The sequence below is a fragment of the Sphaeramia orbicularis genome, chromosome 13 (assembly GCF_902148855.1).
Source record: "Sphaeramia orbicularis chromosome 13, fSphaOr1.1, whole genome shotgun sequence".
Taxonomy (NCBI): domain Eukaryota; kingdom Metazoa; phylum Chordata; class Actinopteri; order Kurtiformes; family Apogonidae; genus Sphaeramia; species Sphaeramia orbicularis.
Genome location: NC_043969.1, coordinates 8,978,995 through 8,991,350, shown reverse-complemented (window position 1 = coordinate 8,991,350; position 12,356 = coordinate 8,978,995). Strand labels below are relative to the sequence as shown.

The 12,356-nt window shown below is 38.2% G+C and overlaps 1 protein-coding gene across 1 annotated transcript in view; it reads left to right on the top strand.

Annotated features, from left to right (window-relative positions):
• Window positions 1-12,356, top strand: part of LOC115431514 (calsyntenin-2) — a 304,871-nt gene that overhangs the window by 190,622 nt on the left and 101,893 nt on the right. Inside the window, exon 5 of the mRNA XM_030151920.1 lies at window positions 4,235-4,384. Within this exon, the coding sequence (XP_030007780.1) occupies window positions 4,235-4,384 (150 nt within the window). The remainder of the gene's footprint in view (window positions 1-4,234; window positions 4,385-12,356) is intronic.

Genomic DNA, 12,356 nt, shown 5'->3' with positions numbered 1-12,356 from the left:
CACATCCTTTAAAGTTAAAGTGTTGAAGGTTCAGCTTTCAGATTCAGAGGGCTCTCATTGCAAAAACAGAATAGTACATCATCATCATCATCATCATCATCATCATCATAATCACCTTAATGTAAGAGTTGTGGCTTATTACTTTTGAATAAACCACTTCTATCAAAAAAAGAAAGTGAACTCCAGTATTCCAGTGCACTAGTGTCACTCACTATGTTTACCCACTATATTTTAAACAACAACCATAGTTGAGGTTGTATGAGGTGGACACCTTCAGTGTCATTTAATGCCACATACTAAAACTTTAACTTTAAAGAACAGTGTCTGTCATACTCGACAAACCTAACAGAAACGTCTAATACTAGCACTGCTCTTTTATTTTGATATTTATTTTAAAAATGAATGAGCCGACAATTAGTGATTTATAATTCAGGTATTTTTCATTACCCACACCCACCAAATCTGTGCTGCCAGAAATCTATGTTGATCAACAATGCAAAAGCTGCCATCTGTATCCTGTATTTACAAAGCTTTCTGTCCACACATCGTTTGTAATGTTAATTCTTTATTCTAGTTCTTGCTTCATAGACTGATGTAAAGAAGCTTCTTCTCTTTTTGCCTGCTGTTTTGTTCTGTCATAGATGGTCTGCCTGTGAGGGAGGACAGAGTCTGCATTCAGTATCCAATAATGTGCACCAATAGCCTATTTATTAGCCCTGGGACCACATGACAAAGGCCCTTTCTACACATAGTATTGAATGGGTGTCGGGCAGTGCAGCAGAACTCCACAAACTCATCCACAAATTTAGATTTCACTGCAAGTGGAACTGTTCTTCATGAATGCTGACATCAAGGGCTCATTGGATGGTGTCTGAGTGGGCTTGCTGAGCTGTGGGGCAGAGGCCCCACAACATGAATGCTTTATAGTCTGGTAATGCAGATTATAGCAGGGATGGTATAACAGGACCTGTGTCCTCCACTGTGGGGTTTGTCAGAGAGAGGAGATGAGAAGGCGGACTAGTTTTCATTGTATGCAATGTTTCTTTAAAAGTTCAATATGTAAGACTTTTGCATGTTTTTACATTTGCATGTGGTTTATTTTAGAGTCTCAGAGAAAAGGGAGTAGAGTCTTCTACATTAGAAATCCTGAATATCAGCCTGTTCACTGATTTCTATGCATTTAGGCAACTGAGTCAGTCATTAGTGTGGAAGTGGATTTAGCCAATGTCATAAACAACCAGCTCCCAGCACAAAATGAACTTCACAAAAGTACACCAGCACACACATATCTTACTGAACCTTTATGTTTACAACCTAGCTGGAATGCTCTCTTGTCACTTTTTGTTCTGAGGCACTGAAATCTTTTCAGAAAGCGTGTGGGTCAATCCATAGGACCCATGGATGATGGGTCAACCTGCAGTACTGCGTAAAATTCAGATTCAGAAAACTTTATTTATCCCATAAGGGCAATTCATTTGCAGCTTACCTCAGACATCAGCCCACATCCAAAGTGCAGTGTGACAAAGTCAAATAAAAGTCTAATGCCAGCTTTGTTATTTTTGCAGAGCATATATATATGTTTCTCTGTCTCTTTTTCAGATACAACAACAAAACACTGGCCATATATGCACCATGTTTTGTGAACTTCCACAGGCAAAAGTTATCATTTAGTGTGATATGTGTGATATATGTTCAAATAACAAAAAGTAGTCCAAACATTAAAAGACATCTGAGCATGGTGTAAAACACCAGAAAATTAATACAATAAAGCTCATATTGTCTGAACAAAAAAGGCAGGTTTAGTGAACTAGGAGGTCACAATAAATATTTTCATTTGTATAACCTGTGAAGAACAAACCTAATTGTTTGCTTCAGCACAGTAAAAAAACCAAAACCAAAAAAATAAATAAATAAATAAATAAAAAAATAATAATAATAATAATTATATATATATATATATATATATATATATATATATATACACAGGGTGGGGAAGCAAAATTTACAATGAACATTTAGTTGTTTTTTCTCAGCAGGCACTACGTCAATTGTTTTGAAACCAAACATATATTGATGTCATAATCATACCTAACACTATTATCCATACCTTTTCAGAAATTTTTGCCCATATGAGTAATCAGGAAAGCAAACGTCAAATAGTGTGTGATTTGCTGAATGCACTCGTTACACCAAAGGAGATTTCAAAAATAGTTGGAGTGTCCATAAAGACTGTTTATAATGGAAAGAAGAGAATGACTATGAGCAAAACTATTACGAGAAAGTCTGGAAGATACTATTAAAGAAGAGTGGGAGAAGATGTCACCCGAATATTTGAGGAACACTTGCGCAAGTTTCAGGAAGTGTGTGAAGGCAGTTATTGAAAAAGAAGGAGGACACATAGAATAAAAACATTTTCTATTATGTAAATTTTCTTGTGGCAAATAAATTCTCATGACTTTCAATAAACTAATTGGTCATACACTGTCTTTCAATCCCTGCCTCAAAATATTGTAAATTTTGCTTCCCCACCTGTGTGTGTGTATATATATATACATATATATATATATATATATATATATATATATATATATATATATATATATTAACAGAACTCCTGACCTGTTTCAGGACCCAGTGCCATTGTGTTTTAATTGTAACTTTTCTTCTGGTCTGTAATAACATTTATCACTGCATATATTAAGGATTTCCAGTTATGTCTGTAGTATTGTAGCTACTACTGCTCAACACCTAAATGGATCAATCTAGCCATTATTTGACCTGTGCTTCTTATATAATAGCTTTGAAAGCAAGTGTTGAAAAGTTGTCACCACGGCATAAATAAGATTTATATGATATACCATATTTCAGTTGCTATATTTTGTCTTGTTCAATGTTTTTAAGACTTAATCATTACCATCTTCAAAGTAACACCAAGGGTGTAAGGGGGTGTATCCACATCCTCTTTGCATAAGGAAGCAACAGGGGTTTAATGGAAACGTGGTGTTAATTCTGTGAAACACTGCCACTAATCAAGGTACTTGCATGAGATAGAGGCTACCTGTCATCTCAACCAAGATCTCATTTGTTACAGTGATTATATTAAGGTATCACAGTTAATTTGACAGTGATTTACAATGATGCTTAAAGTTTTTAATTAAATACCCTTTACTTCTTCAAGAAAACACAGACACACACAGCAACACCAATTGTGTCTTAGTCTCAAGGCCAGAATGCCACAAAGTCCACGTAATAACAGTAGACATTTGAGGTCTGAATTTACCACCTCACTTTGCCAAATGCAGTTTAAGGTGCACTGTTAACTTTCCTACTTTATATAAACATTACACTAAACTTTCAAGTCACTTAAGTTTGTAAACAGTACATTCATACTTTTTCAAGTCATTACAGTGAAGCACCGCACCATGAAGAATACATTCAGAGGTGCAGTCATGTTGCGCGCAGCCAGAGAGGCAGGGAATATGGAAGACTGAAACATATCTGTTGCTTCTCGATTATAACTACAATAAACTGAAGCTCATTTAGCTGTTAAAGCTCACACAGTCATTTTATGACTTCATAAAGGCAGTCTCTGATGACTCCATAACTCTGGACTGTTTTCAGTTACACTGCCCACATTTAGGTTTGTGTTATTTATGACATGGTCCATTATATATTTTATAATAACTTTCTGAAACACTTCACTTCCTCCTATGAACATTATCTGTGTGTACGGGAAGAAAGTTTTTTGTTTTTTATTCAAGCAGAAACAAGGTTTTACAATGACTACTTCTACATTATACGTGCACATACAACCCCTCTCATTCCAGCTCATATTGTCTAAACTGACTGTGAAGGTGTTAGGTGTTTTCACTGATGGAAATTGCCGCTGCACAGGAAGTGTGTGTCTATTGAAAACTGGAGACTGAGATAGGAAATCAAAACACTAAAACCCTGATGGAATGCTTTGTTAGCATAAAACTGGACTCACCTCTACAACTCAACTTCTTCACCTCTACATCCAATCAGACAATAGAAAGGAATTTTATTTACTGACAACAAGTTTGATGATTTTTACCTCCTCAAATCCCCAAAAAGTCTCAAGTCTGCTATGCAAAATAGCAAAAAACTTTTTTCATTATGACACACAATGGGAACTGAAAAATTACTTTACAATGCCTAATGTGTTTTCTGCAAAAAGCTATTTGGGTTGAATGTGACTCTTGCTCTCCATCAGGTAACATCCGCAACACAGAGAAGCTGAGCTATGACCGACAGCAGCAGTATGAGATCCAGGTGACGGCCTGGGACTGTGGCCAGAAGAGAGCACTGCACAGCGTCCCCGTCCACATTGACGTCAAACCTGTCTGCAAACCAGGCTGGCAAGGTAGGCCTTCATCATGTACGACATGTCTGTGTGTGTGTGTGTGTGTGTGTGTGTGTGTGTGTGTGTGTGTGTGTGTGTGAGCGCACGCACACGTGCGCACTTTGTCAATATATAGATCACACTACGTAGAAATGCAGCACACACTGAAACTGACCTGCATTTCACCCATCACTAGAACATGCAGGACCACACCACAGAATAGGAGCAGTGGGTTTGCCATATCAAGCCATATCAATTGGAGGGGTTAAGTGTCTTGCTTAAGGGCACATCAGCCAACAACTTCCTGCCAGTCCAGTGAATCGAAATAGCATCCCCTCAGTCAAAAGCTGACACTCCAGCCTTCTAGGCCACAACTGCCCCCCAGACCAGAGACAAGGTGTGATTCAAACATGGTCTTCCACCAGAGAGAGATAGATGCAGTTGTTTGTGTTTGTGTGTGATAACTTACAGAAGACGTACTTTAAGAGCTGGAAGAGCTGTATGTGATTGGTTGGCTCAAAGAAACACAGATGTGAACATTTGCATGTGTACAGTACGTCCACGAACTGTGAAGTACACATCTATCTGTGTCTTTGCCTCTCACTTCTTTTTTTTCCTCTTTTCTTCTCCTGCCCCTCCTCCTCTCTCTCTCCATTTCTTCCCTGAGGAATTGGCCTGTCAGGTTTAGCTGGTGCGATCAACAGCACTTTAGTAAGAGCACCATGACACAGCCAACACGGCTCTTAGCACATCAGAAAGCAGTCATGGCAGCCTTAACAAGGCCCAGAGTAATGCAAAGACAAGTGTCTGCGCTGAGTGCTACTATAACAACAACACAAACGGTGCTTGACATAACTCTACATGCAGTTTATACTTGTCAAAGAGGGCAGCAGCACATGTGATATAAATACGAAACACATGTTACCGCATGCAGTCTATGTTGTTCTGTCATCAACAAGCGTTTGGCATCGGGCCATTTTTGTCACACAGGATGAAATGTTATTTGGCTAGTGATAAACAGCAGGAAATGTGGAGCCTGGCAGCTGCACAGTGGCAGCCACTGAACCCTGCAAAAACTGTTAAGTTGTTTGGCTCATGTTCAATCTATGCGTGTTTTCTCAAAATGAGTGGAAACACTTGTTCATTTACTTGTTTCTGATCAAGGTCAGGGTCTTAATGCAAGGCAAAAAGCCTAATCCATTTAATTTGCAAGTTAAAAATGAAAGATTAATGAATCTTCTTGAAACTCTGAACACAAATACTGTTTATCCTCACACACCCACGTGAAATCCAAACAGATGGTTTCAGTTCTGCCTGATTAGACCAACACCTAGGATGGTGTTGGCATGTACACACTGACATCCCTGTGGTGTCGTAACAACTTTGACTGAGTTTAAGACTGAGAGGGATTAAAAGTCAAACAATCAAAATAGAAGAGTACAGCATGTGCCATTTGTTCCCAGTTTCAAAATGGATAGAAGTAAAACGTACAAAGTCACTGTGGCAGCTCTTGGCAGTATGCTGTGTATATTGTGCCCTTATTGCCAGAAGAACAAAGAGCAAAGTTCCTGTGGCAAAACAAGGGAGATGGCAAGGAGAATCACAAACTCTACTGAATGACTTTGAAAGCATGCGGATACTGTTGACGCAAGAGAACAGGCTTCATACTAAAAGACACATGCATCACACACACAAAATTTGTGTAAATGTTCACATCAGAATAATTCGGACAGATTTCATATATCGTACACTACATTGTCAGATGAGCATAGCAATGCTGTGGATGAGTGTGCAGTTTGTGTACTGTATGTGTGCACACCACAGGCAGGAACATGAATACACAGCAGCAGTTTTGTCCCGAGTGTACAGAGGGACATTAACTCCCTCTGTTGTCGGCTCTCAGTGATTATCCTGCCTTTGAAACCTGTTTGCTATATTTTAGTGTGTGTGCATTTTTCAAATTAGGATTGCCAGTACACAATTATTGCAAGAAGATGAACAGGGATACATCCTCCACTGATTAAAGACGAGGCAACCTTATGAGCATTGTTTAGGATGGAGAGGGAGAAGTAAATGCCATGGCCTTAGAACGGGGTATATTTAATAGGACTCGCAGTCATTTTATTAAGGGCAGGCTGCGGATGGAGGGTTCACGTACACCCACAACACACAAAAGATGTGCTGTCTTCTGGTAAAAACCAGTAATCTGTCTGTTCGAATTAGCTATGGTTGCTGACTTTGGACATCAGAGCTCAGCTGTGTGTCTCTCGTGACCAGTCACATGTTCTCACTTAGCAAGTGGAAACTCCTTTACTGACTGTCTACACGCACACACTCAACACTCTGCTTGGATGTGTAGAATTCACCAGTGTCACACTTTTTCAGTTTTCTCATTCAGTTATTACACTTTTTAAAGAGGATTTTGCTGTAATTCTAGAGGACACACAAATGGTTTACCATAATATTAACAATGAACAAATGTCATAAATGTAATTGGATTGTCATAACACACAGTTCAGAAACAGGACATTGTGCTGAAGAGTGATTTCTTGTTTCTGTCATTTGAGTTTCACAACTGCCCTGCCCTTTAGCATCCTGCCCCATACATTCTGTTAGGAGAAGTGAGAGTGACCCTGTGTTATGACCATTGTTACACGCTACATGTGAACTTTCTGATATTAAAGTGCCTTAAATAACTTTAAAATGTCTTTATTTTAGACCTTGCTGTCTCTATGTACTATGTCTTTTGAAGTAAGTAAAAGCTGGTAATTAAAGCAAATGTCACGTATAGTGAAGTTATTTAAATTACCATTAAAAAAAAGTCCTACCATATTATTGTATAATCATTTATTAGCCTTTATTTAACTGTAACTCTGATCCGGTTCTGAGTGGATATGATGCAGGAATAGTTCAGGGACAGCTGTGTGAAAGGGAATCACACCTATACTGACCCATATGAGGCTCTAAAGGGGTTAGTTTGAGTTTTACCATCTCAGAAAGGCCCCCTATAATTAATATCCATCTATGTGTAAGCTAAATTTAGAATATTTGCACACCTTTTTCTTGTTCAGTTTTTTTCCCATATGGAAACTGAAGCCCTAAAATGCCCTTAAACGTATCAGTTTTCCTGATAAAAGAACAGTTCAACAGCCTGTGTTTTTTGTTTTGCTGTGGTGTTATGAAGCAGAATTGCTGCCTTACTATGAATCCAATGTTGGAAAATAAATGAGGTCTGGCTGAATGTGATTGAAGGACGAGTGGTCTGAACACCTCTGATTAGAGGCAGTAACCCTGATTTTGATCATACAAATGTCATGATCTAGAGTCACAATTTTAAGAGTAGGACTTTATGTGATGAAATGGCTGGAATGGCTCAAAAAGATTTTCAAACAGGAAGTAGTAAGTTCAGCTGTTTTGCAAAATGCAGATGTTTACAATTTATAGCCTGCAGTGCATGATCTTAGAACTTTGATAATATCTGTGGTCATTCTTAATTGCTAAAAAAAAATAGAAACAAATAAATGTCCAAGTTAAAATGCTGACTTTTAAAAGACAGCTATAGGCAGCTCCTGGTAGCTGCTCAATATTTTTAATGTTAAGCACGCTGTAGTTTGTCCTACATCATGTGTATAAATACTTTATCAGTGTCAGTGTGGTAGCATATATATAAATATGAGAAATAAAGTCTGTTTTGGGAACGGTCACAAAGTAAAAACTTTAATCTCACAAAGTTTCAACAACAACAGTTTCCAACTTTTCAGTCTATTACAGTCCATCTCCTATCTGGTCTGTTAATCTGCCTCCTTCTCTGTGTCCACTGAAAAACACATACACATGTGCACAGACAATAAAAACTAATAATGGATTGAGCAGACAGAGGGGAAGATAAGTGTGAAAGGCTGCTGCAAAGCCTCTTCTGTCCATTCAATAGGATGGTTATCAGTTATATGTGGTGTAGTACAGTTTGACAGTTTGAAAGAAAGCTTTATTCAGTCAATCTTACAGTCTCCAAGCCTAAGGCCACCAGTTAGAGAAAACAATCAGCCTTGGAAAACTTTCGGTTTTCCTGTTTTAGAAAAAAGCCATGCTGTATTGGCTTTAACCACAGCCTGTCGGCAAAAAAAGTCCATTTGCCTTTAAGCATCACTCTAAATTCAAGACAAGAACCATTTTTGTCATGTGCAGTATGTCCACCATGGCAGGTGGTGTAGTCACACACAATCACACACACAGCAGCGTGACTGTTGGCATACTGACACACACAGATGAGCACACACCCAGACTGAAAGATAGTCATGCTGTTGAAGAAAGTGATCTGAATATTCATGCCCATCCTTTGTGTTTTGAGTCAGGCCCTGAGCTGCTTGTGTGTGCACAACAGCCCCATATTAAAGCTGACCACATGGGCATTGTCGGTTAAAGTGATTAGTATAAATCTCAAACTGCAGTTCACGTTTCTAAACTATCAGGAAATTATAAGAAAAGTGCCTCTGCTTTTTGTCTGGATTAGATTATGTGTCAAATATTCTACTGCTACCATCCTATGTATTCTGTACCATGCTATTTTTCCTGAAAATCAGAATGAATGGAAATTCATTGATGTAAAGTATGTTGAAGATCCTGAAAGCACATTTGTAGTGTAGGAGAGCTAGATGAAAAATTTATATCTGTGAAATGTGCAGTGTAGAAGATGTGACTGGCCATTAAAAATTCATGCACCACACATCAATACTAGTCTTCTGGAAAGATGATTTTTGTAACAAGGACAGAAACACTATTTGCAGTTAATTAAATAGAAGCATTTCTGTATTTGCCTAAAATACACTGGATGGATTCTTTAAAATGATAAGGGGACTTAAAAAAGATGTTTGCCACAAAAATACAGAAAAAAAGATTCATTAACGCTCTGCTTTTGACAACTTTGAGAAGGAAAATTGTGTTTTCTGAGGAAAGTCAGCTTCATTTGTTAAAAACAAAAAAAAAAAGAGAAGTGACTGGTCCCGTCATAAAGAAATCATACATACTGGACTTTCTGTCAGGACGTTGTGACCTGTCCTAGATTTGGCATATGTTTCCATCCACTATGACAGACTACACAAGATAGAATGATAAGTTATCACGCCTGATGTCCATTTGTTGCTTGTGACACAAACCAGCCATCGTAATATCCCTGTGTCTTAACTGTGATTCAAGTATTGACCAGTGGCAGCTGGTGAAATTATTTTTTGGTGGGACGCAGTAGTATGCAAATCAGTTTGCAGATGCACAAAGCACATGCACCACTTTTAAAATATAAATTAAAAGTAAAATATAATGACAAAGTATTTTTTCAGTAATCTATAATCCAACAGAGTGGAAGTGCTGCTGGGTCTTCTTCTTCGTGATTATCCACAGGTGCTGTTTGGAAACTTGTGGTGTGTCTGGCTATTTAGAGTCAAAAAAATCCGCATAAGCATGCTAGATTTAAAAAAAAATTCCAAGGCACACTGTAGGATCTGTGTAAAAATAAAATGCCTTTATTACTTCAAGGCAGTCTTTTAAAATCATCATGTTTTCAGTAATGTTTCAAAGTGTCTTTTCCACTGATAATATGGTCAATGCATTTAGACCAGGGGCGATGGTAGTGCAGGTAGATCACGTGGTATTTAAAAAAGTTAGCCTATGGGCTCAATGACATAGTTGTTTAGTTAAATATTCCTGATTTTTTTACAACTATTTTACGTGGTTCCTATTGTCTTTTTTTTTCATATGAGACAGGTATGTTTATGGGGGTGGGGGGGGGGGGTGGGTGAGCCTATTGACAAGCCACAACTAGTATTGACTAGTGGTGGGCGGATCAATCCAAATATCAATAATATTGATACCAAGTTGGTATCAGTATCAGATTGATACTAGCGTGGTGAGATCGATACTGTAGTTTCAGTTTTTCTCTTGATATGCATTGCTGCGGTTTTGTCAAAGAGGCAACAGCCTCACCGGACTCACCGCTTCTGTGTTGTTGTGCCGTCACGTGACTCAGCAGCACAAAGCAAACAAGCATGCCGCCGGCTCAGGTGGGCCCGCCCACCAGCACACGCACAACGCATGCACAGACTGAGACACGGAGCAGAAGAATGGCATGGAAGAGCAGCACCATGTAGTTATATTTTCAGACCAAAAATGAGACAACGGCAAGCTGAATAATTTGTAAAAAGGCTATAAGGTACAGATAATTTTGATTTGATTTTTGTATCACAGTTTCTGAACACGACCTTAAAAAAATTATTTGTTTTATTTAGTTTTTTTTTTTTTTTCGGTGATCACTTTGTTCACTTTGTTAATTTAAGAAAAAAATTCCAGACATGACAATGTATTAAAAAAAACTGGTTTTGTAACTGATCTATTGTTTCTGAAAAAAACTTATTTTGATAATAAAGTATTTCCTATTTACTAATAAACTTTGCCCTAATTCTGTCCTGGGTTTTAACTGTTTAATAATAAAAAGGAAATGTCACAAAATGTCACAAAATACTTCAAGGTCATGAAAATTTGTTGAGATTTAGCAATTCCATGATGCATCCACCTTAATTATTGATACATATCTGTATCTGTATCGATAGTGATACTGGTCCTGTATTTACTTGGTATTGGATTGATCCCAAAATATGCAGTATTGCACACCACTAGTATTGGCCCTCAGAGCCGGGCTGCTGCTGCTCCCACCTTCAGCGTTAATGCCATAAAACGGCTCTCATCTACCTGGTAGCCAAGGATAAGATGGTACATTTGTCTCACATGGAACTAGATGGTCTTTGGTTGGTGTTTACTTTGTGTTAATACATTAAAATTGAAATTGTAATGACATGAAGATGCCACAAAAGAGGTACAAAAATCATATTAAAAATAGGACAGAACCAGCAGAGGCTTTGTAAGAAAAAACTGTCAACAACATTTCTGACTTTTCTTTTCCTATCTCCAACTATCTTTTACAAAATGTGTTAGAGACTTTTGGTACAGTACAGTGCTGCTGGAAATTTGCTGGATAGTTGAAAGTGTTGTTCAGGTGCAGCATCTAAGATCAACATAGACTCTGAGGTTTTGAAAATGGTACATGCATTTTGTACTCAGCTCTTCATTTTGCTTTTCAAGTGTGTCTCTATCTGTGTGTGTGGCAACAGTAGTCCTGATCTCTGGTTAGAGTAGGAAGAAGGTGAATTAAAGAGGGGAAGAAGAAAAATAAATGGCTGGGCACTTCCCTCTTCCATTTCCTCTCACCTCCTGCTTCCTCTGTAATCTCAGACTCGGAGTGTCTGGCTGCTGCTCTAGCACTTTTCATCCCCTCTCCGGTATTAGCCTGTTTCCCCTTATTACCTCCATTGTTTCATTTCTCATTTTGCCCATGTGATGTTTCTATTTCCTATGTGTTTCTCCTTTTTCTTTTCTTTCTTGCACATATCTGTTGCTATTGTTACTTTTCTCTCTTTGCCCTTTCTGTTTTTTCTTGTCTTATCACACTTGTCTTACTTACTTCCTTTTCTTCAATCTCTATGTTTGAATACAGTCTCCAATGACAATCAGTCACTGGACTCGTATTAGTCCACTTTTCACTATGTTGCATTGTAGCAGAACATGTGCATACGTTGCAAGAGGGTTGAGAGGGATCAATGCACGTGAGCCTTCTCCACCCTCTTCCCCAGTAATCTTTCCTTAGGACATTGAGTTGTGGTAGAAGTAAGATGATAGTAAGGAACGCTTATTGTGTCAAGGGTTGGACAAAAATAACTTATATATTGTAGTATATGTGCACAGCTGAGGAGACAGAGGATATGCTGGTGGAAAAATAATAGTTTCAAATGCTCAGTTATCACACAGATCCACAAATAAATGCATGAAAACAGATGCCTGCTGCCTGATGCATGTGTAATAATTTATTAAACACACAGGCAAAGATACTAACACTAACACATGATGACACATAATGATGCACCCACACCTTTGTAAGAATGATTGCACT